Raw genomic sequence first — 24,576 nt, 5'->3', positions numbered from 1 at the left:
TTAGCGGTCTTAAAGTAAAATTTTCTTAATGACTTCAAAATGTGATAAATACTAATTTTGATTTTTTAATTATGAGGAGATGTTTGTATGTGCATTCGTGATTTTCACATGTAAATGCGGAGTTCTTTATATTTTAGCCTTATTTTTATAATTTAACATGTTATTTATAAACTTTTTAATAAGTTTAGGGAACAAAATATTGCTCTTCAACCAACTTAGTTGGTAAAAACACATATCAAAAGTTAAGAAAATAAAGTGTATTTAACATTTTGAAAAGGTAGATAAACGTGCAAGAGGGTGGGACCTGCTTTAGAGACTACTAATGCCACACCTTCTTAAATAGGGCTAAAAGAATATTTAATTGGATAATTTGTCTTTATTTATTTTACAAATTTTACTATGAGAATAAAATTGAAAATAAATGTAATTTAAATGAAAATTAATATATTTTATTTTCTTCACATATTTCATGATAAAATAAATTGAATTTTTTTTTTAAATTTTCATTTGCTCCTGTTTTGAGATCCAATGGCAAGTTAAAACAACTACTTCACATAAATATTTTTTGGATAAGGCCTTCAGCAATAATTTTATTTTTTAAAAATTATTTTTTCTTATAATTACTAAAAATTATTTTAGATGTTTAGATTTCAATGGCGAAGCACCGACTTGATTCAGGAGCTTTTCAGCGCGTGAAATGCACTTCCCAATCTTGATATAACGTTCAGCCACGCTTTTCTGTGGACGTTCGTTACACCGCCACGGATTGATCCAAACAATTTTGCATACCGTTTAACTCTGCATGTTTTCACTTCTGGCATCGATCTATGTAAACACAGAAACCACATTGATCCGTTGTTAATTGACTTATTCAAGAAGGAAGTGAAGTCAATCTCTAGTTTCAGATCTAGTGGCTTGAATTAGGAGTAGTGCTATAGAAGATTTGGAGGGAGACCCAGGTGTTGTTTTTGTGATTTCTAGGCACCCATTTGAGGATTCTTCTCAGATCTCACAGTTTGGGCTAGAAGCCCTTGTTTCAAAAACTGGGTTCTGAGCGTTGTGCTGATTCTATTCTGGGAATGTGCTGTTTTGGCTCAGATCTTCGTTTAATCTGATATGGATCTTGGGACACCCGTTTGGAAGTTGTGTTGTTTTTCGTGGAGATTGAGTGCGTTTGATGGGACTTGATTGAGTAAAGGAGAGGTGTTGGTTCTACATCTATTTGGGTTTTGATTCTTGGGTTTGGGAGAAACATGTTTTGGAGGGAACGTGACAGGGAGAACAAAGAGCACAACGGTGGTGGACCGCCTTGTGGGCAGGTTCGAGTCCTTGTTGTTGGAGATTCAGGTACTGTTTACATTTGATTTTGATGGTAATGTTTAATGTTTCTATACCCTGATTTGCTTTTTTCTTTTATTAGTATTAATATTTTGTTTTTGCCTTATGATTACGAGTTTCTAGTTTTGTGTTGGGTGTTTTATGATTTATTAGTTATGAAGATTCACGATTAATATATGGCTACAGCCTTCAAATTTTCTTTGAAAATGTTAAAAATGGCAAATTTGATCTGTGTTTGATTGGCTGATTCCTATACTGGTCTGAAGAAACATATCTTTTCACTGGTATACCAGAACCTTGATACAGCTCACAATCCGCCATATATGGAAAACCCATTGAACTTGACTGATAAAAGTAACCATTTCATGTTGCAAATAAAATGGGGTTTAGCCTTGGAATGATTCTAAATCCATCATCTTCCAGTATAGGAAATTTATTCTAATTTATTCTTTCTCAAGGCATGATACCCAATGCACATTTGCCATGAGCCATCTTTCTCCTTCCCAAGTAATATTGGTGAGGAGTATGGGCTGGTGCTATAAATTGCCACTTTGCATTTTCCATATTGCGTTGCTGGATTGGTATTGTCTAGATATGCAGATCAGGGGAGATCCCTTCCTTGATGCAAATAAAATGAACTGTTTTATTCCATGAAAGGTGTGCAGAATAACAGAGAGAGTTGTTTACATGCTACATGTGGTTAAGTTTACTATGGCATATCTTTGATATCATCAATCTCCAGTGGCGCCGGAGATACTAAGTTCTACTCCAGTCCATAGAGTCTGTTTGATTGATTAGCCCCTGGTTAATGTCTTCACAAACTGAGCATGCATTGGAGCATGCAGAACCTCATGGGTACCAGGAGCAGCATGCTATTGAACAAAGATAATCAGTTTCAATGTATTTGCTATGATTATGATGAATAGGATCAGAATAAGATAGGTGGGACTGCTAATATCACATAGTAATTGTGGAAGTTTATAGAGAAATACGTCAAGGCTTTAGGCAATAGATTATATTTAACAGCGATTAACTGCACTAGTTGGAAGGGAATGATATTCAGCTCTAGCATAGGAGCAGGCAATAGCTGACTATTTCTTTGAGTACCATGTGAAGAGATTAGATCCAAGAAGCCTAGCACTGCTCAGGTGAAGTAATGATCATTGGGACCTGCCCATTTAGCACCCAGGTAAGCAAGTGGATTCAATCTTGAAGTGGGTGAATTGAAAACCAAATTGTATGGTTCCCTTATGTGTTGCAAGATTCTTGTCACAGTCTCCTCATGAATTGTTTTGGGAATATGAACAAATAAAGATAAATGATTATGGCATATGAAAGTCAAGCCATGTAAGCATCATATTGGAGACTACCTATAGTTTTATGATAAAAGGTAGATCCTAGAGAGGATCACCATCATTTTATTAGAGCATGTTTAGCACCTAATGCAGCAAGGTATTCAATGTTTTGGCTCACATTGTTGGCGAATCATTAGTGACCTCAGTAGCTCCAGAGGAGATAAAGAATGTTAATTTCCCTTAATTGAAAATTTTTCTTAATGGTTACACAGTAGAATGTTCCAAACTACAATGAGCGCTCCATGTCAGACTTATTTCCTGGATAAGTGGTGGGCCAATCACCTTGTCACAATCCTCTGTTGTTTTATCTATTACAACCAGGAGATTGCTTATGTCAGAAACTCATCCTGATTACATGATTTTTAGTTCTTTTCATTGTGATTGGCAAGTTAGTCATCTGACAACCATAAAATCTTTCTTAATAATCGAAAAAGGCGGTGGATTATCAGATTGTGAATTGTAGTGAATATTTTTTGGGGCCTAAGATGAGATGTGGTGAATGAAAAATAACATGCTTCCTTGTGTTTCATAGCAATCATATGGAACAGGGTACGAAGTCCTTTGCTCTGTTTTTCAGTAGTGTGTTTTGCCTCTACTTAATAAAAAGTTCTTTCTGTATTATTGTTTCAATGCTTATCTTAACTGAAGTATGAGACATCACAGTCATCTAATCTGTTCTTGTGATAGGTGTGGGGAAAACTTCTCTTGTTCATCTGCTTGTCAAAGGTTCTTCCATTACTCAGCCACCTCAAACAGTCGGATGTACAGTGGGTGTTAAGGTAGGGAACAATATTCCTTTGTTTCTCTAAGACAACAATTCAGAGCTATTTGTCACAGTTTCCTCAATTTGCACAAATCTGTCAATGTGCCAGTCTCCAAGATCCCAGTCTGTGACATATTGCTGGTAATTCAGTTTTCACCAAGTGTGTTCCTGTTTCTTTTGTGCAGCACACTGCTTATGGAAATTCTGGTAGCTCATCAAACAGCATTAAAGGTGACAGTGAGAGAGATTTCTTTATTGAACTTTGGGATGTTTCAGGACACGATCGATACAAAGAATGCCGGTCTCTTTTCTACTCTCAAATTAATGGTGAGTAGTGAACCTCCTTTCTCCTTTAAGCATCCTTGTCTTGATTGCTAACAGTGTATATCAAACTTGAGAAGAGAGATGGCACAACTCACTATTCTAACAGTGTAAGAATAAAGTCACAATTATCTCCATTCCTATTTAATTACCTTTTTAGTAAGTGAATGTTCTATTTGGTGTTTATAGAACAACACATGTTTTTTGGAAAAAGAGTGTTGGAATATTGTGCATTTTTCTTGTCATTCATTGACATCTAGGGGTGGAAGTTGTGCTGGTTTGCTTGCTTGGATGCTGTTATGGTCATGAGTTGGGATGCTGTTAGTGATAAGTTCTCTATAGGAGCATCTATTTAATACTGGGTTTTGAATCCCTTGCATTTGTGCCATTTCCACTGAAAATGCATAATTACAGTGTACTTCAGTACTTGCCTTTTCTAACTTGAATTTTTTTACTTTTATTTTTTCCCCTTCAGACTATGTTCAGTAATTGCATAAGTAGATTGAGGAAATGTTTTTTAAAAAACTTATTATTTTATATTTAGAGAATAATAATTTTACTATTTTGTTTTTTATTTTTAGTTTTTTTATGAAAAACAACAGTATAGTATATTAAGTTAAGTAAAAAATAAGTACAAAGAAGGATGAGAGATCCTCCAAAAATTACACAAAAAGAAAGCAAAAACCTCCAAGCTCAAGAATCTATACAACATAATTTTACTATTATGTTTAAAATCTATGTTCTCCAAAATGATGAAGCCAAATAACTTTTTGCCTAAGTTTATATTCTGCATTACTTAAATTATGAGTGATTGCCAGCAGGTTCTATGGCTCTCTCTCTCTGTTTTGTTTTGTTTTCCCTATTGTAACACATAGAGCCATAGCACCTGTTGCAATGTGGGCCATCTACAATATTCAACTCTATGAAGATTAACGGTTCAACATTTTTCATTGACATGCAATACTTGTGCAGGTGTTATTTTTGTTCATGACCTCTCCCAGAGAAGGACAAAAGCAAGCTTGCAGAAGTGGGCAGCAGAGATTGCAGCAACTGGGACATTCTCAGCCCCTCTAGGATCTGGAGGCCCATGTGGCCTTCCTGTCCCATTCATTGTTATTGGTAACAAAACTGATATTGCTGCAAAGGAGGGCACGAGAGGGAGCAGTGGTAATCTTGTTGATGTTGCGCGCCAGTGGGTTGAGAAGCAGGGTTTGCTTCCATCTAGTGAGGAACTTCCCCTGACTGAGAGTTTCCCTAGCAGTGGAGGGATTCTTGCTGTAAGAATTTTACTTTAAGCATATAATTGCATCAACATCTGTTGTTTCAAGAATATTTGGTTGTTTCTTTATTAGTTCGTAATAGAATGGTTCATATCTGTTGGACTTGCACAGGCTGCAAAAGAAGCAAGGGTTGATAAGGAAGCAGTGATGAAGTTTTTTCGTCTGGTCTGTACCATTCTTATTCCTTTGTTCGCTCTATAAGCCCTTTTGTTTTTGCACGGGACATCATCTAACTTCAGCAAGCCACGTTTTTTTAGTTGATCAGGAGACGATATTTTTCAGATGAATTACCTGCACCAAGTCCATGGTCTATTTCACCAGTTCAGGGACCTATCCAGCGTGCAGGCGATAATTTAAGTGAAGACAACCAGTTTTACAAGAATACAAGGTGTGTTCTGCTGAACTGCTACATTGCTTTTTTACATGCACATGTATCTACTAAGTTGGATAAAAAGAAGATAGACCTTGGAATCTTACAACTTAGAGGGGTTGGAATGATTTGTTGTGGACTTCTATTTTTTTTAATAGGATTTTTTTTTGAACCTGAAACCTCCAACAAACCCACCTGAACTCTGTGCCACTTGAGCTAGGCCTCAGAGGTGGTTTGTTGTGGATTTGTAATCTTTTCCAACTTTTCTTATCTTGATCTCTGGCTTCTTGCCAACCAAACACACAAAGCCATGGAAACAACAAATGTGGCTCTGAGAACAATGCCACACTTTATGCAAGTGAATTGTTGTACCATAAAAGCTGGAGGGAAATTTGCCTTGAGGCCTGGCTCAAGTGGTAAAGGGATGGAGAGGGTTTATGGGAGGTTCCAGGTTAAAGTTCCAATGGGGACAAAAATTTACCAATATATAAAAAAAATAAAAAAAGAACCTGGAGGGAAATTAGGGTTACCCATTTGTTTGTCACACAGAACACACTTTGAGAGGAGGTGTTGCAAGACTGAAATCATCTATGAATAAAATATTTTGAAGTTGGAAGGCTGAAGAAAAAATTATGCCTTGCTATGAGCTGTCATACAGTGGAAACTATCGATGTCCCTATGTTTCATAAACAAGGTTAGGGTTATGAGGTTGGGCCTGTGTGTCACGGAGAAAGATGACTGAACCCTAGTTTTGGAATATGTCTCATTGGACCATAATCACATTACCAACTATACATTTACTTCTATATAACATTTATAACTCGTTATCATCATATTTTCTTCTTTCTTCTTGTTTTACTCTGTTTCCAGTCATGCCCTTTACCTTTTTTTTTCTGGTGTTTGCAGTTTAGGCGGTGACCCTTACAAGTACAACGTGCTCCCCCCGCTCCCCGCTCAACGCAACCTTACTCCACCTCCCACACTCTATCCTCAGCAGCCAGTTTCTGTGGCTGAGAACTATAACCTCCCAAGATTCGCCCTGAATGGTTCCCCAGAAATCATCAACACCAGACAAAAGCGTGCAGATATTAATGTCTAAGAAGCGGCTCTGATCTCAATTTGCTTGTACAATCATTTCTTTTCCCTGGATCTTCAATGGGGTGAAGCCATACAATGCATGGGTAGAGGGCTACTGTATTTTCCTTTTTCTTTCTCAGTTTGCTTGTAAACACATTGATTGATTCATTCATGGTTGTGGGTACTCATTGTAAGGTTCTTTTTCTTTTCAGTTTGGTAAAAGAAAAAATGTATAATGATTGATTGTTGATATTGAAACAATGACAATTCTTTTGTGTTTAACTCTTTCTTATAGAGAATCAGTCCATATTTTTCAGAGTAGCAAAAAATTATTTGTCAGTGAAAGATCATTTCGAGTCATTTTTTTAGATTTTTTTTTTTTTTGTTTTCTCTAAAGTTTAAAAGATTTTAGAAACTGCCCAACCTTTTTTAAAGAATTTTCCTATCTTCAATATTACAACCAAATGCCAATCATACTTTTATTTTCAGAATATAAAAGGAATTAACCACTAATTGATTCATAATTTTTATTTTATTTTTAGGATTGTAAAAGGAAAGCTTAAAAGCTTAAAATAAAATAGAAATAGAATTTTTTTTAAAAATTTAGGAAAGTATTTAGAATTAGTAAGTAAATGAGGGATGGGTGAGTCCTATTCCAACTTCAACTCCAACCCCAATATCTTCTACATCCTCAAATATATATTTGAAATTTCGCATACAGGTTGTAATTAATTACAATGGAGTGGTGTGGTCACTGTGGAAATTTTGGAGTGGTATAATCATTGTTGAAAATTTTGCAGGGTAATATGTCTGAGATTTCGCCTACAGTTTGAAATTAAATTAATTAAAATAGATTGATGTAGTCACTCTGGAAAATTTGAAGTGGTTTAGCCATTGTGGAAAATTTTGCAAGGTAGTATGTCATGTGTTTTAGGCTTTTTTTTTTAAAAAAAAAAAAAACTCACATGTAACAATTAAACAATTGAAGTTTGTCTCTGTTCAGTTAATCTAGCCTTCCCCACGTACTTAATTTAGATAGCTCAAACCACTTGATATTGCTAAGTCAATATAACCTTCATATATTTAGTTATTGTACTAAATAATGCGCAGAGCTAGAAACACAAAACCTACGCTTAAAAAGTTTGGAAGATTTGGAACTTACATTCACAAGAATGCTTTACAATGCTAAAAAGGTTTTCAAGTGCTTAAGTGGTGTTTGTTTTTTGGCTGAATAGAAAAAACCAAAATATTTTACTTTTTCTATTCAGCTAAAAGTAACCTATTGATACCATCCAACATAACTAAACTGAACCTATTGATAATAAGTTCACTTTAGTTATGTTGGATGATGTCAATAGGTTACTTTTAACTTAATAGGAAAAGTCAAAATATTTAGCTTTTTCTATTCAGCTAAAAAACAAACACCACCTTACTGTCTTGAGACTCTTAACAAAGGTTCCTCATATCTCTAAAATTCTTTATAAACCCCACACACCTCCAAAATTCTCTAGAAGCCTCCTTACTACAATGACCATCACTTTATGCTGTAGACCATCACTTTATGCCTTCGTGTATATATATCTATATATATATATATATATATATATATATATATATATATATATATATATATGCCAAACTAAATTTTGTGGCAAATGTCAAATTTATGGCATTATGCCATGAACTTCACTGCAAAATTATTTATGATAAAAAATTACACATTGCTATGAAATTACTTTTGTTTCTAAAAATAATTTGCGTGCAATATGTCATGAACTCCAATTTTTTGCCTCAAAATTAATTATGGTAAAATATCATTTTTAACCATAAGTTTACATTTTATTTTTAAAAATAAGAATAATTTTCACATAATATGTGACATTTTGTTAAGAACTTTACTATTTAATACAAATTATTTATAATAAAATATTATTTAAGGAAAGAATTATTTTAATTTTTGTTCAATTTTTTTTCCATAATTTAATTTGGGGTAGAAAATTATCTTTTATTTTAATTATACATGCACCACTTTTTCTATAATAAATTAAAAATTAGATAATTAATATTTTCCTATTTCATCATTTATAAAAGTATCATATAAAATAATCATTAATTATATATAATTTTTTTTATTAAAGCATAAAAAAGTTTGAAATTGATAAAAAGTGGAAAAAAACAATCATTTGATTTTTCTTTTATATGAGTTTAACAATTATAACTTTGAAGATATAAATGAAATTTCTAAAAATCTAATTAAAATATATAAATTATGAAGCTTGCATGTTATTTTAAATTTTTTAGGAAAAAAACTTTATTTATAAATTTAAAAAATATAATGAATTAGATAAAATAAAATAAAATAAAACATAAACAAAATAGTTTCGTATTCTTAACATAGACAATTATTATTTTTTGTTTTTAATTTTTTTTATTTACATAAGTATTATATTTTTAAAATTTCTTATTTTATTTGAATTATAGACAATATTTCTAGCATGCTAGACTTTGTCTCCAAATTTTAAAAACTTTTCAAACTCATTCTGAATTTGTTTATTTTTATTCTAAATCTTTTTTATTATATATAGATATTCAGAAAAACTCATTTGGTTATCATCCTTAACATTAACTACACCTTGTATGGTTTCCCATCATTCACATTAAACTAGACCTTTTTTATGCTTTTCAAATCATCACTAAGTGACTAACATTAAAGTTAGAGCCTTTAGCTTGAAAAAAGTAATAATAAAAGTTATTTTAATATATAAAAAAAATTAGGAGTCCCTCTTACATAAAATAATGAAAATAATGCATAGATAAATAAATTATTCCTTCCAAATAAAGAAATAAAAAAAATAGTGAAAATAATAATAAAAATTATTGAGTTCCCAATTACATAATAAAGAAATTACTAATAAAAGTAGTATTTTCTTGATATTTTATGGATTTTTAATGAAGAAATTAATAACAAAAGTAATGTTTTATTGATATTTTAAATATTGAATGGATAAAAAGTAATTAACTATGTGTAAAAAGAAAAGATTAATTGATTAAAAAGAAAAAAAAAATCCCATTTTATATTACTAATCTCTTATATTTTAAATTTGAAGAGTAGTTTATTTTTTTACATCAATATCCTTCGATATTCTAATTATTTGTATATATGTTTGTATCTCTATAAGAAAAAAGTAAAGATATTTTTGTCCAAAATAAATAATTTTTAGGGAAAAAAAAAAGGATGATTAGTTTTGATGGAATAATCAATTTAAATCCATTGAATTTGTCGATCATTTGTTACACTTAAAATAAATAAATGAACAAGTTAATAAATGTAGCTGGAAATTTATGAAATTAAGTGATTCATCGAAAATTAAATCATTATACTTGTTTAGCAGATTCATTAATTACTACAAAATCAATACATATTCTTCTAAAAACCCTGAGCAAAATTCTATAAATTAACGACCTTACTTTTGTATTAAAGCTCTGCCTCAGACTCTTGGTTGCTAGACAGAGTCTCCTTCACCTTCTCTGCCGTCATTTGCACTGCTTCTTCCACCACCTTAGCTGCTGATTTTGCAGATTCCTCCACCGCTGCCACGGCTGATTTTGTAGATTCCTCCGCCGCCTCTTTCATCCTCCCTCCGGGGCCGTCGCCTTCTCCCATTCTACTCTGTGCTATATCTCTGCTCCTAAAGCTGATAAGAAGCTTATCATAAGCCTCACTTACATTTTTATACCTTCTATCACATTTTCTTATTAAATAAAAATCAGGTTTAAATTTAATAAATTATTGTCTATATTTGTTAAATAATTTTTTTAATTTCTAGTAAAAATTGATTGGAATATGAAGCATGACCAAAAGAGACAAACAAACCAGCAAGAGGGTGGCTATGGAAATCATGAAACTTACTCTAAATTTGGAGGGGAAAAATGCAGCTGCAGTTGATTTAAGAAAGACTTGGCTTTGTTCCAAGTACTAATTTGAGACCTTGATAGTAGAGCCAGTGTATCTGTTAACATCACTAAAGTAGATGGCTTCTCATCCTTGTTGGTTTCAACATTGTTTTGTCCTCCCTGTCCATCTGCAACATTATCACTGCACAGACTTTGAGGATAGAAGATGATGATGATGATGAAGAAGAAGAAGAGAAACCAGGCAGTAGAAAAGGTTAATCCCCTAAATCTATCCATATACGCCTCTAAAATAGTGGAAGTTTAAAGGGATCATTTTACATTTGGTTTTCTAGTTATGCATGCAAGGTGGGTTTGAATTCTTGAACACGTTCAACCTTGGGGAATAGAACGTGGCCTCATTCACTTGCATGTAGGCTCTCAACGTTTGAAAGCTTCAATTCAAATAGTAGGAAATTATATTTTTTAAATTAAAAAAAAAACATAAATGTGAAATAACATAATTACCCTCTTTTCTTCGTCTACGTACCTGGACTTCACCAAGACCCAAACAAAATTTCTTTCCAAAATTAAGATCATAGGATCAAGACCTAATTTTACATGATAAATTTTTTGTTTTTCCCCACTCTAAACCCTACTTGAATCTATCAATGCTTTTACCCGTTTTCCATCACCCTTTTCCTTTTTCCTCCTTGAGTGAAAGGGAAGAAAATGAATTGAAAAAGGAAAGGAGTTAGGGGATGAAGATGAAGGAAAGATATAATCTCACGTATGTATTTTGACTTAAGAATGAAAAATGAAATAGGAGGTGGGAAAGGGGAAAAGGCGGCGTTGGGGGAGTGGACTTATGGCGTTTACAATTATAGGTGGAGTCGAGTTGAGTTATGACATTTACAAATTATACGGTACCATAGCACGCGGAGCCAAGGTGTGCGTGCCTAGGGGTTGGCTGGCTCCTGTAGTTACCATTCCATCAGGCTATTTATGAAAGTGATGCGATTCTGCCGACCCCTTGAAAGAAGTTCCTTCTAACGCCCCCTCAACGACTTTGGCTCCCCCCTGGTGTTTGTTTTAGGTGTAGGTTGGGTGGATCTTTATTGTGATCTTAAATATGAGTACGGTAAATAAATATAGCAGCGGTTGTGTTGACCTTCGAGCTACCAATGTTGGCAATAAATAGGTTGGCGTAAGAAACCGTGGTCCACACTATCAATGGTGTTTCCTCTGAAGCAGACACGGTTGGTAGGTGATCGAGACTCAACAGTGATTTAATAAAACAATATTTATGATTGAAAACTTTGGTAAATTCTTGCCCAAGAAGATTCTAAAAAGAAACTGGAGTTGAAAAAAAAGGCAAAATTTCCAAGCTAGGAACAAGAACTTCCAACAAAATCAAATTATCTTAGTTTATAAGAAGATTCTCTCTATTCTTCTACTTCCATAAAATTTGAATACTTACCTTCCTTAATATATTAGATCGATGAAATGTTTTTTATTCATTTTTATTGAAAAGAAATAATTTGAGTAAAATATTTCTCTTTTAACGGGTTTATTTCCTTTGTTTATGAGATTATTTTCTCATGATAAGTTATGAAAAAAATTCTAGACTGAAATGCTATCTATGCCTCAATTTTGGACTAATAAAAATTTTATTGACAGCAAAAAGGATAATTTTATCATTTTTCTCACCTTTTATATATTAAGATCTAACTTTAATTATTTATTTATTTATTTTTAGAAAATTAAATGTTTTTAGAGTTTGTATTTTGATAAATTATATGCTTAAGTTTGATTAGGATTAAAAAATATTAATTTAAGGTTAATTTACAGGGTTCTATAAATATGTGGTTTTATATTAAATTTACATAAATAAAAAAAGTAAATTTGGAACAAAAAATGGTTGAAAGTGTTTGAAGTATGTATTATTAAAATTTATTAATAAATTTGATATTTCCCATTGTGTTTAATTGTTATGTTTTTTTTTCTAATTAATATCGATTGTATTTTTTATTTTATTTTTTTGTAATTGATATCAGACTCATGATGAGAAAAATCGTGGGAACAATTATTTTGAAGATGAAGTGGGAGCTTCTATTATTGATATTTTTATCATTTTTCTCATAGATAGAACTTGAAGAGAGGATAAGTTTGAATTTTTCCAAAATAGGCAACAAGAGAAGGAAATATGGTTACATTTGGGTCATTGGGAGTTTGGTTTGGACTTTACATTTCGGAATAGCTTTTCCAAGATCCGATCGATAGTATAAGGAGATATCGTCACACCTATCTCACTGCTCTTATGTCTCTATGAATCTGTAGAAACCAAATTAATAGAGGACTTGATGATCTGTTTCAACGACTGTGCACATGTATGAGATCTCAAATATCTCAAACGTTGAAAATAATCCATTAAAATAAATAAGTGGGTCCCTCTAGCTATGCTAACAGCATACTTTAAAGTAAGAGCCAATCACAGCCCACCAAGAATATCACAAAAATGGTAATATTTATTTATACCTTAGTTTTGGTCCCATTATTTATATTTTGATTTTTTTGTTCTTTCTAACTGTATCCAACGGTTCAAATTCTGTTATAGAAATCAATGACTCACATTGAAAGTTCGAAGTGTACTCTTTCCGTAGTTTAGCATAATCCTGAAACCTAGAAATGTTGGGTGATGGTTATCAGTCATTTCATCATATTAATGTGGGTAGGGCTAATCAATAATAATTTATTCTCGTGAGCATGGATCATCCCTTCACTAAAAAAATAGTATAAAGCTGGCTTCAACTGAAGCAATACCCTAGCAGAAAGAAGACTGCAGCTCCAATGGCTTTAGTGAGCTACCCTGAAATCCTCGTGGCAGTCATTTTCTTTCTCTTTATTGGTGGATTCTGCAGCAAAAAAGGAGTGCCATGGAACTGGCCCATTGTGGGAATGTTTGCAGGCCTCCTCTTCCACGTCCACCGCATCCATGATGAGGCTGCTGAGATTCTCGAGAAAACTGGGTGTACTTTTCTATTCAAAGGGCCTTGGTTCTGTAACATGGACATGCTAGGCACCACTGATCCGGCCAATGTGCACTACATTATGAGCAGTAATTTCTCTAATTTTCCAAAAGGGACTGAGTTCAGGAAAATGTTTGAAGTTTTGGGTGATGGGATTTTCAATGCGGATGGGGAGTCGTGGCGGAACCAGAGAAAACTTGGTCAATCGATGATCAATAATCCGCGGTTCCACCGGTTTCTGGCGAAAGTCACCTACAATAAAGTGGAGAAAGGGCTTGTTCCGCTTCTTGATCATCTGTCGGAGCAAGGCAGAGTGGTGGATTTGCAGGACGTGTTCCAAAGGCTCACGTTTGATACCACCTGCATGTTGGTGACCGGCTTCGACACCAAATGCCTCTCCATTGAATTCCCTGAAGTTCCGTTCGCGACGGCCCTGGAAGACGTTGAGGAAGCTGTATTTTATCGCCATGCTTTGCCTGAAACCCTTTGGAGACTACTAAGGTGGCTAGGGATCGGAAAAGAGAAGAAACTCCGGAAAGGCTGGAAAACCCTGGATCATACTATAGCTGAATACATATCAATGAAACGAGAAGAACTAAGCAAAGGAATCACCAAATTGCGAGAAGATGAAGATGGTGCCGATCTGTTAACCTCGTATATGACTGAAGATAACGCCATAGGGTTGAAATGTGACGGTAAGTTTCTCAGAGACACCATTCTAAATTTCATGATCGCAGGACGGGACACTACTAGTTCAGCCCTCACCTGGTTTTTCTGGCTTGTTTCCAAGAACCCATTAGTAGAATCCAAGATCAGAGAAGAAATCGAAACGGCTATACCCGAAAAAGAGGATAGAAAAGGACGACACATATTCAAGACAGAAGGGTTAAACAAGCTGGTTTATCTGCATGCCGCAATGTGTGAAGCTTTAAGGCTCTACCCACCTGTCCCATTCCAGCACAAGGCCCCAATTCAACCAGACGTCCTCCCAAGTGGCCATAAGGTTGATCCAAAGATGAAGATCTTCTTTCCCGTGTATGCAATGGGCAGAATGACTGCAATATGGGGAAAAGACTGCTTAGAATTCAAACCGGAGAGGTGGATTTCAGAGCTAGGAAAGATCAAGCATGAGCCTTCCTACAAGTTCTTTTCATTCAACGCTGGTCCGAGGACTTGTATAGGGAAGGAGGTGGCTTTCACTCAAATGAAGGCGGTGGCCGCCACGATAATCCACAACTACCATGTTGAGATGGTGAAAGGTCACCATGTGGCCCCTAACGTTTCCATTATTCTGTACATGAAGCGTGGGTTCAAGGTCAGAGTTAGCAAGAGATGGGGTGGGTAGAAATGTCGTGTTGTTTGATCTTTGTTGCATGCATGAAAAACTACCTACCTAGCCAGCCTTCTATCGATTTCAATCTCAAACTGTGTCAGTTGTACTTGTGTCTATTTCAATGTCCAAGTGTGCTCAGTTTATACATACAAAATGGAATGAAAAATATGAAATCTCTTTCCAGCTATATATTAAAAGAATTTTAAAATCACTCTATAATTTATAATTTAGTGAATATTATTTTATGTCTTTGTTAGTAATATTATGATTAATACATTTAAAACTTATAAATAAAAATATTATATTATATTATATTGCAAAATATATTAGTATTATTTTAGATTGTATCATTTCACATATCTTTTATTTTTTATTCTTTTTCCAATTAAAATTTTAATTTTTTTAATCAAAATAGGATAAGACAATAAATAATAATAAATCTAACTTTATTATTATTATTATTATTATTATTATTATTATTATATTCATATGTAGAGGTTATAAATAAAAAAGAAAATCGGATTGAATAAATGAAAACTTAATCCATTTCATTGTAAATTAAATATGAGGTATAATAAATTATTCTATCTCTTAATTTATCCCATATTATATTCCATAAATCAAATGTGTGAAGTAGGCTGTGATATGTACGTGTTGGTCTTGGCTAAGGCCATCCAAGTATTAAATCGTGACAGTTTAGTGGCCCCCACCTGTTGCCAAAAGTCTTATTGTAACTTGATTGTCAAAGTAATTCTTGTCCTCGACAGTGGGATATATGCATATTGAAACACCTATTGCATTGAAACATTTTCTCTTTTGTTTTACATATCAATCTTCCACCCACATCAGTATTAGCCAAACTTCATCTCTTCGTGAGGTTTTATTTGGACCGTCCTACTTATTCTGGTAGGCGAATTTTCGGATGCTTTGGTATTCATGGGGATATAATGGGTCCATCATACCTAAACTTATTGTCTCTATCTCCCGTCATAAATATTCTCTCTGTTTCTTGTAATATTGGATTTGATGAATGCTACTCTTTTTTGTTCTATTTATTAGAGTCCCGAATTCTATTTAATCCGATCTCAAAATCTCATTGTACGACATAAATGATGAAGCTAAAATCATGAGATTTTTTAGAGGATCTGCTTTATTTATTACTCCTCTCCCTCCCCTTAAATGCACACTATATATATAGTTTTTAGGGTTATGATGATTATATTTTTGCGATAACCACTCACACCTTTCTCCTCTTGTGTTGATTTTAAATCTATATATTTTTATTTTATTTTATTTCTTATTATTTATTCTTGTTATTTTGTAACACTATTATTACCTTAACCTTAATACAACCATATCCATCGTTTCGATTATTTCATTGCTAGACCATATTGATTTACAATTTGCAATTCAAACCATTGTTTCTTTATACTCTTTGTTGTCTAGGTTCTCCTCTAAAAAAAGATTCTAATTATATTCATTTAGGCTATGTTTAGTTTCCAAAAAATGTAAGAGAAAACATGAATGAAAGAAAAAAAAACAAATAAAATATATATTTAAAGTTAATAAATTATTTTTATATGTTATTTCAAACTTATTTCACTTTTTTTAATTCTTTAATGTAAAGATGAAATAATTTGAAAATATATAAGTTTTTAATTAGTTTTTATTGTATTTGATTATATATATATTATAATATAAACCTAATATCAATTCCACAACTGAATTCTATATTCCACAACCACAAGGATTTGAAGATGCCACTCAACCTCGGAATGTTTGCAAGTTAAATTGAGCCATTTATGGTTTGAAAGAAGCCCCTTGTGCTTGATTTTAATACTTTAACTTGTTAAATTACCAATTTTCCTAAAAGGTTAAGCATATAGGATTTTGGTTCACAACGTAAACCATGCTCTTTAATACTCTTTCTCACGTGCAGCCTTGTACCCATATTTAGACAAACAACTGCAAATAGTCATATGCAAATTATGGAAAGACAATTTAAACACAATTTCCTATCAAGCCAAGATTTAATATCATATTAGGTTTGTAGGAATTAGATTCTCAATGTATATCATGTTTTTTCACATAATTTTGTCAGTCTTGCCTAATATGTCATCATTTCTAGTCATGTTGATCTTCTAATGTTTGTTCTCCATTCATCTAATGATATTACGTATAATTCTCCTACTTTATATTGATCATGTCCTTATTCTTACTAGCTCCTTATTAGCATTACCTCAAAACTGTTGATCTTAGATTAAACACTTATGCAAAATATATATTTTTGGGTTGTTGGAACACACATTTTATTGATGAAGAGTGTTGAATTTATACATGAGCTTGTAACTGAAATGACATTAGAATAGCAGAAAATCAAGTTACTAGATAATGAACAACTACTTTCTATAAAATAGAAATCAAACCAAATCCTAACCAAATAAAAACAAGAAAATATTTGGATGTTGCAGATTTTGTGCAAGACTCCAGCTGCAATATTTAATTTCAAAATTCAAATTCTAGCAGATACTAAGGCAAAATTCAAAATTCAACAAAATCATTCTAGCTTGGCTATCCTCCATTAATTTTTCCATGAAAGATCATTGTGATCTTCATTATTTTCTTGACATTAATGAAGGAACTTGCTCTTCTGTATCATTACATTTGAATCAAACCAAGTATGCTACCTCTGTTTTGGAATGCACAAATGTGAAAGAATTCAAGCCTTGTGGTTCTCCTGCTTTGTTTCACAAAAAAACTCTCCTCATTTGATGGTGGTTCATTATATAATCAATATATCATTGAATATCATACTATGGTGGGAGCTCTCAATACTGGCATTCACTAGGCCAGATATTAAATATTCTTTTCTTTCCTTTTCTATCACAAGGATACTGTTGAATCCAATGAATTATGCATACTTATGACATTTAGAATCATGTGGGGTGGGAGGGTGTGATCTTAAATATGAATAATGTGATCAATAAATATAGCAGAGGGCCAAGCTGATTTTCTAGCTAACATTTTTGACAAAGTCTAAAAGGTTGGTCCACATGCAATAACAATGGTATCTACTCTGATGACAACATGGTTGGTAGGTAATAAAGACTGATAAGATACAATAATATTTATGATAGAAAACTTTAGTTAAATTCTGGTCCAAGGAAATATATTCATAAAATGAATATTGGGTTACATGAACCTGGGATTTGCAAGGCAAAGGATCTACTTAAAAACTATTAACTCAAAAATATTTTTCAAGAATTTGTCCTGAAAACCTATTATTTTTTAAAACAAATTGGAAGTGTTTTGAAATATTTTTCTATTTTTGAAAACATTATCGAATTCCGAAGCAAAAACAAAACCACCAATGATATGCCTTTTTTTTCACCTTCTATATAAATAAATTAAACTTGTATTATTGAGAACATGAGATAAGCAAAATATTTCAGTCACCTTGCTAATATACTTTGTTGCAGTTATGTTCAGAACACAACTTCTTGGAAATATGATAGCCAGCTAGATAAATATTGTAAATTAGCAAGTGAAAAATGATCATTTTGAGCATCATCGTCAGAGTTGTTTACGAATGGTTTTTCCCAGAGTGGCTTTGCAATATAAGGAAACAGTACTACTTTTGAGAGGGTCTCTTTATTGCCACACCTATCCCATTGTTCATTTTTATACGTGATAATTGTGTTTTGAACGTAGTTGGGTTAAAAAATTAAATTTTGGTTCATATAAGTTCACTATTTAAGACTAAAACCTAAAGGAAGTGTGAAAATTAATAAGAAATATATAAAATTTTTATCTTTCAAAAAATGATCTTTATTGACTATAAAAAATAAAAAATAAAAAATAAAAAAATTTAAATTTTATTCATTTTGAAAATCTTAGTAAAATTTAATATAATTTAGTGATTTGAAAAAAAAATACACTATTTTCCAAAAATAAATTATTATTATTTAAAAATCAAACATTTTGGAAAATATATATTTTTAAAATTATGTATATAAAAAATAACTAAAAATATATCAAATTTATTTTTTTTAAATGATATATTTTTATAATATATTTTTAAAAAAATTAGTTTTCTAAAAATAATAAATTTTCATAATAATTATTTAAAAAAAATTAAGATAAAAAAGTTTTTCAAATATTATGATAGAAAATAATTTTGAAGGTTATATTAGTCTTCTCATATTTTATATCCTCTTTATCAATTATGTAATTTTTATGGGTCAAATTTTGATTTCTGGCCAACTGGTGCAAAAGACAATTATCCTTTTTTATTTATATCTATGGTTTTGGTACAACAATTTGCTCACATGTTGAAAATGACCGTAAAAGATCAAAAAGTGGGTCATGCCATGGAAAGATTTTCTACAATGTATTATGTGATATTAATAGTCTTATTTATGTATACTTTGACTTAGATTTTATTTATTTTTAGTTCAATTTTATTTATTCATACCTTAATTTTATTTTCTTTTTTTTATTAGGTTTATATCACATTTCTTTTTCCCTAAGTTTTATTTCTTAATTATTTATACCTAAAATTTATTTATTTGCATCTTAATTTTATTATTTTGTGTGCCTATTGATCCATTATATAAACCAATAAATCACATTACAAATTCGATGGCATGGCATTTTCCTAAATAAATTAATGGTATGAAATAATCTAAAAATGTTGAGTAATATGGATTCAAATCATTTTATGAACAGAATTGGAGTATAGTATGATGTCATCATCATAAGGGTTGTACTCTATGTATACTTTAGCTATGGTATGATGTCATCATCATAAGGGTTGTACTCTATAAGGGTCTCCAATGGGCGGGCCAGGCCGGACCGGGCCAGGCCGGACCGGGCCAGGCCATGCTAAAATTCTAGGCCCGCGGCCCGGCTTATGAGCCCGCGGGCTGGGGGGCGGGCTGGGCGGGCCGGGCTAGCGGGCTTTTTTAAATAAGCCAAAATGACTTTTAAATAAAGGAAGGGAGGGGGGGATTTGAACCCCTCCCCTCAAGTTTAAATTTCAAGGCTCTAACCAACTGAGCTACATTCCTTTTATGCTTATTAAATGAGTTAGTTATATATATATAAAAATAAAGTATATTTTTTTTAATACTTTTTATTTTTGTAGTTAAAGGGGCGGGCCTACGGGCCGGGCCTAAAGCGGGCCGCGGGCTTTTTGGAGACACACAGTACTCTATGTATACTTTAGCTATCGATGCAAGTAGGCTTGGATTCATGTCTACATCAACCCACAAAATCAATAATAGTTGGTTCTTTGATACCTAGTGCATTACTTTACTATAAGGAAAATGCTATGACATTCGAGAGATATCTATTAAAGTCTAAATCTGAACGGGTAAATGATACTAAGGTATAAAGATACAAGCAGATAAGATTGGGATATAAATAATGAGACTTGAAAATATATATACGATACCACTTGATTAATGGTGTCTTTTCAATACTTACCAAAAAAGAATACCATTTGTTACTGTGTATGAACCTCGCAACAAATATGCTATTTAGCTTATTGCTTCAATTGAAACTTTACAATATATATAGTTACACTTACAGATTTAGTAGAGATGACAAACCCTAGCTTTAAGCAAAATGCAGCTCTAATGGCTTCACTGGGCTACCCTGAAATCCTGTTGGCAGTCAATTAATTATTTCTCATTCTTGCTGGATTCTGCAACAAAAATGGGCTGCCATGGAACTGGCCCTTCCTCGGGATGTTTTTGAACCTCCTCCTTCACCTCTACGCATCCAAGATAAGAATATCGAAGTTGTAGAGAAAATTGGGAGCACTTCTCTATTCAAAGGGCCTTGGTTCTACAGTATGGATATATTAAGCACCATTGATGTTGTTAGTATGCACGCAAAAATGAAAATATCGATAAATACGGATATATTAATACTTAAATTTTACGAATATAATGAAAACATCAATGAATATCTTGACAAAAATTATTCAAAATTCATAAAAATGATTGAAAAAAACTTCAAAAATGATAAAATAAGCAAAAAAAAAATTCATATTAAAGTTAGTTTGTAAATATAATTGATATAGATATGGTTAAGGATAAAAATATTAATAAATATGGATATATCGGTACTTGGATTTTAAAGTTACAAAATATGAATATTGGAAGTGCACACTAAGAATTAGGATAAGAAATCTTTGATTTTATTCAATGAGAACAATTCATACATATTACATGGTAATAGTGTTTTAGTATCAAAATGAATATTATTGTGCTTTAGATGAATGGATTCCTTTTAACCCAGGTTGGAATCCCCTTTCTGTGCAAAGTTAAATCATTTTTATACTTTGATCGAGTTGATCAAGCAAAAAGGTAAGAGGAGCGCAAAAATATTGATGGAAATATCGGGGATATATTGGCTAACCACTAATCGCTGATCAATCTCGTATTGACCACTTCCGATATCCAAAATTTCATCGATATTTTATCAACATTTTCATCCATGTGTGCACTACATTAAGAACGGTAACTTCTCTATTAATTTTCCAAAAGGGTCGGAGTCCACGAAGATGTTTGATGTCTTCGGTAATGGGATTTTCAATTTGGACACAGAATCATGACGGAACCAAAGAAAACTCGCTCAAATTGACAATAAACCATGCACGGTTGCACTTGTTTCTTGCGAAAATCACCCAGAACAGAGTGGAGAAAGGGCTTGTTCGGATTCTTGAGTCGAAGCAAGGCCTAGTGGTGGACTTGCAGGACTTGTTCCAAAGGCTTACATTTGATACCACCTACATGTTAGCGACCGGCTTCCACACCTAATGCCTCTTCATTGAGTTCCCTCAAGTTCCATTCGTGACAGCCTTGGAAGATGTTGAAGAAGCTTTATTTTACCGCCATGCTTTACCTGAGCCCTTTGGAGACTACAAAGGTGGCCAGGGATTGGAAAAGAGAATAAACTCCAGAAAGATTGGGAAACCCTAGATCGTACTATAAATGAATATATATCAACGAAACAAGAAGAATTAGGCAAAGGAATCCCCAATTATTGCAAGAAGATGAAGATGGTGTCGATCTGTTAACTTCATATATGAGTGAAAATAACGCCATGGGGTTGAAATGTGACCATAGACACCATTCTAAATTTCATGATTGCGGGACGGGCCACTGCTAGTTCAACTTTCAGCTAGTTTTTCTGGCTTGTTTCCAAGAACCCATTGGTAGAATCCAAGATCAGACAAGAACTCCAATCAGTTGTTCTCCAAAAGTAGGATAAAAATCGATATATGAGTGTGGGAAACATTTTTAAGTTATATTTCATTCCTACAAAGTATTAAGAAAAGATAAATAAATAATAGAAATTATTCTATTTTGATTGTATGAGTGAAACTATCAAAGAAAATAAAATATAATTAAAATTAGTAAAAAATTTATATATTTTATATTTTATTTAATTTTTACATAAAAAAAAATAAAATGTATTTAAAGCATTACATAAAAATAATATATTTTTTATTTTGCTTCATTTTTTCTTTTTTTCTTTTTATTTTTTCTCTTTATTTTCTTACTTTCATATTTTCCCTCACATTTTCTAATAACCAATAATAGCCTAAGGCTCTACCTATGGTCCATTCCAACACAAGTCCCGTCTTTAACTAGACGTTCTCCCAAGTCCTAGCCGTTGGATTAATCCAAACATATCTTTCCAATACATATGATTGATACAACCCTGTAGGTAAAAATTATACATTTTTGTTTTCTTCTTCTGCAACATTGCATATATTGATAATAGGGTCTCTAAATTTTCACCTTTCTCTTCTTCAACAATATTAACTTTAAAATTTGTCTCATTTGATCTTCATGTACTTCATTTCGACTTATAATAACCATTTTTTTTATTATAATATTGAATATAAGATATATGATTTCTTTGATTCAAAGTATCACCTCTTCCTCCTTTTTGGCCTAAATTGGAATTTGGATTTTATGATTAACTTTGGTGTTTGCATCTTTAATCATCAAACTCTAATATCAAATATAAGCAACCAAACAAACTCTCCAACACAAGAATAATTTCTCCAAAAAGCTATGAGGAAAAAAAAACAAATAATTATATAAAAAAAATTATCATATATATATACCTAATTCTAATAAAAACCAAATTCCTAATAAAAGTACAAGTCTTCCAAATCCTAAGGAAAACCAAACTCAAATATTAATAAAATAATTCTAATATACTAAGAAATTATAGTCTTGGTTCAACTATTATCACAATAATATTGATAGCAATCAACCCAATATCAAATTTCTTAATTTTTTTCAAAGAGTAGATCCAATAAATAATTAAAATATCAGAAACTGTGAAATATCAATGGTTAGTTATTTATAAAAAAAATATTGAAAAACATCAAATAACAAATATAAGTCGAATCGAAATTATTTAAAACTCATAAAAATATTGAAAAAACTTAAAAAGAAAAAAAGAAAAAGCAATAAAGCATATATTAATATGTTATTTTATTGAAGAAAACAATATGTATGACAACTTGAAAATACATTTAAATTTATTGAATATATTTAATGATATAAAAGAAAAGATGATACTTGTGAAAGCAACATTGGATGCCAAGCTAACACAAAAATTTGATTGGAATGTGTAGCATGAGCAAAAAGGATAAACAAACCAACAAAAGGGTGGTTATGAAATTTGAAACCTACTCTAAATTTCCATCACCCTTTTTCTTTCCTCACTTTATTTTATTTTCTTTCATTCATTTCCATCTTCTCCCTCATTTCAAATTCAAAAAGGAAAAAAAAGTAAAAACAAAAAGACTGAAGAGGAATAGTCATAGCCACAAGCAATTACAACAACTAGGGCTAAATGGGTGCAAAAGGAAATTAAGAAAATAAAATGGAGAATGAAAAAAAGGTGGTAGGGATGATGGGGAAGAAAGGTGAAATTAGGGTTAGAATTTTTGGTGAGCGTGGATTAAGATGAAGGAATGGTACAATTCCACACATGTATTTTGATTTTTTTTTTATTTTTTAAATGTGGTGCCAGAGGAGGAAATGGTGGAATTCAAATAGAATTCTAAAATATTACTGGAGTGGGGTTATGACATTTACAATTATAGGTTTGGAGGTTTGGTTGATACTTACTATGATCTTAAATATGAATACTGTCTATATAGATACAGCAGCAGGCCAAATTGATCTCCTAGCTACCATTAGCCTGAAAGACTGAAAACTTGTCCCACACTAACAATGGCAATGATGCCTACCCTGAAGCCAACACGGTTGGTAGGTGATCAAGAATATGAATTAACACATGCAAAAATATTTATGACTGAAAATTTTTCTCCTAATCTCTGTGTTTCTGTACAACTTCAACTATCTAGATGTCGAAAATTATTGACAAAGTATAAATGTATGGGTTATTTTCATGGTATCAAAAAGTAAATTGTCTCTTCTTTTTTTTGAGTAGGTCTCAATTTTTTATATTATTTTGTTAGACTTTGATTTCATTTCTTTGTACATTTATTAACAATTCAGATTCAATTATATAGGTTGATGGCCAGTAGTACAAGTTGTATCATATTTCCTTAATTAAAATCCTTCAAAATCTAACAGTGTTGGGTGATGGGTAGTTGCCTAAATAGTTACCAATTCAGACGTGGGATCAGAAGACATCCAACCACATCCTCCCATTAGCCAACCAATGCGTTGTAATTATGGTTCGGTTAGCGTCTGCATCACCCAATAAAATCAATAATAATTGCTTCTCCCCCCGCAGGGGTCCTCAATGCACTACAAA

At 32.3% G+C, this 24,576-nt stretch overlaps 3 protein-coding genes across 3 annotated transcripts; 2 read left to right on the top strand and 1 right to left on the bottom strand.

The window, feature by feature from the left end:
* Positions 1–645: 645 nt before the first annotated feature.
* Positions 646–6,786, top strand: LOC100244132 (small GTPase LIP1). The gene is made up of 7 exons (XM_002279533.5): positions 646–1,347; positions 3,381–3,472; positions 3,642–3,783; positions 4,750–5,054; positions 5,169–5,222; positions 5,315–5,445; positions 6,334–6,786. Exons 1-7 carry the CDS (start codon positions 1,254–1,256, stop codon positions 6,524–6,526), a joined length of 1,011 nt encoding a protein of 336 aa, XP_002279569.1. The 5' UTR covers positions 646–1,253; the 3' UTR covers positions 6,527–6,786.
* A 3,072-nt stretch (positions 6,787–9,858) lies between these two features.
* Positions 9,859–11,155, bottom strand: LOC100261058 (uncharacterized). Its single transcript, XM_019221035.2, has 2 exons — positions 10,415–11,155; positions 9,859–10,199 (listed from the first exon to the last, which is right to left on the bottom strand). Exons 1-2 carry the CDS (start codon positions 10,693–10,695, stop codon positions 9,980–9,982), a joined length of 501 nt encoding a protein of 166 aa, XP_019076580.1. The 5' UTR covers positions 10,696–11,155; the 3' UTR covers positions 9,859–9,979.
* Positions 11,156–13,183: 2,028 nt separating this feature from the next.
* On the top strand, positions 13,184–14,968 carry LOC100266173 (alkane hydroxylase MAH1). The gene has a single exon (XM_002279495.5). It carries the CDS (start codon positions 13,246–13,248, stop codon positions 14,767–14,769), a length of 1,524 nt encoding a protein of 507 aa, XP_002279531.1. The 5' UTR covers positions 13,184–13,245; the 3' UTR covers positions 14,770–14,968.
* Positions 14,969–24,576: the final 9,608 nt, after the last annotated feature.

This window comes from Vitis vinifera, chromosome 7 (assembly GCF_030704535.1).
Source record: "Vitis vinifera cultivar Pinot Noir 40024 chromosome 7, ASM3070453v1".
Lineage (NCBI taxonomy): Eukaryota > Viridiplantae > Streptophyta > Magnoliopsida > Vitales > Vitaceae > Vitis > Vitis vinifera.
This window is presented reverse-complemented; position numbering and strand designations above follow the sequence as displayed.

Coding starts and splice junctions, on each gene's coding strand:
- LOC100244132 (XM_002279533.5), top strand. CDS start 1,254: ATGTTTTGGAGGGAACGTGACAGGGAGAACAAAGAGCACAACGGTGGT. Junction 1,348..3,380: donor CCTTGTTGTTGGAGATTCAG/GTACTGTTTACA, acceptor TTCTTGTGATAG/GTGTGGGGAAAACTTCTCTT. Junction 5,055..5,168: donor GCAGTGGAGGGATTCTTGCT/GTAAGAATTTTA, acceptor GGACTTGCACAG/GCTGCAAAAGAAGCAAGGGT.
- LOC100266173 (XM_002279495.5), top strand. CDS start 13,246: ATGGCTTTAGTGAGCTACCCTGAAATCCTCGTGGCAGTCATTTTCTTT.
- LOC100261058 (XM_019221035.2), bottom strand. CDS start 10,695: ATGGATAGATTTAGGGGATTAACCTTTTCTACTGCCTGGTTTCTCTTC. Junction 10,200..10,414: donor TTTTCCCCTCCAAATTTAGA/GTAAGTTTCATG, acceptor GCTTCTTATCAG/CTTTAGGAGCAGAGATATAG.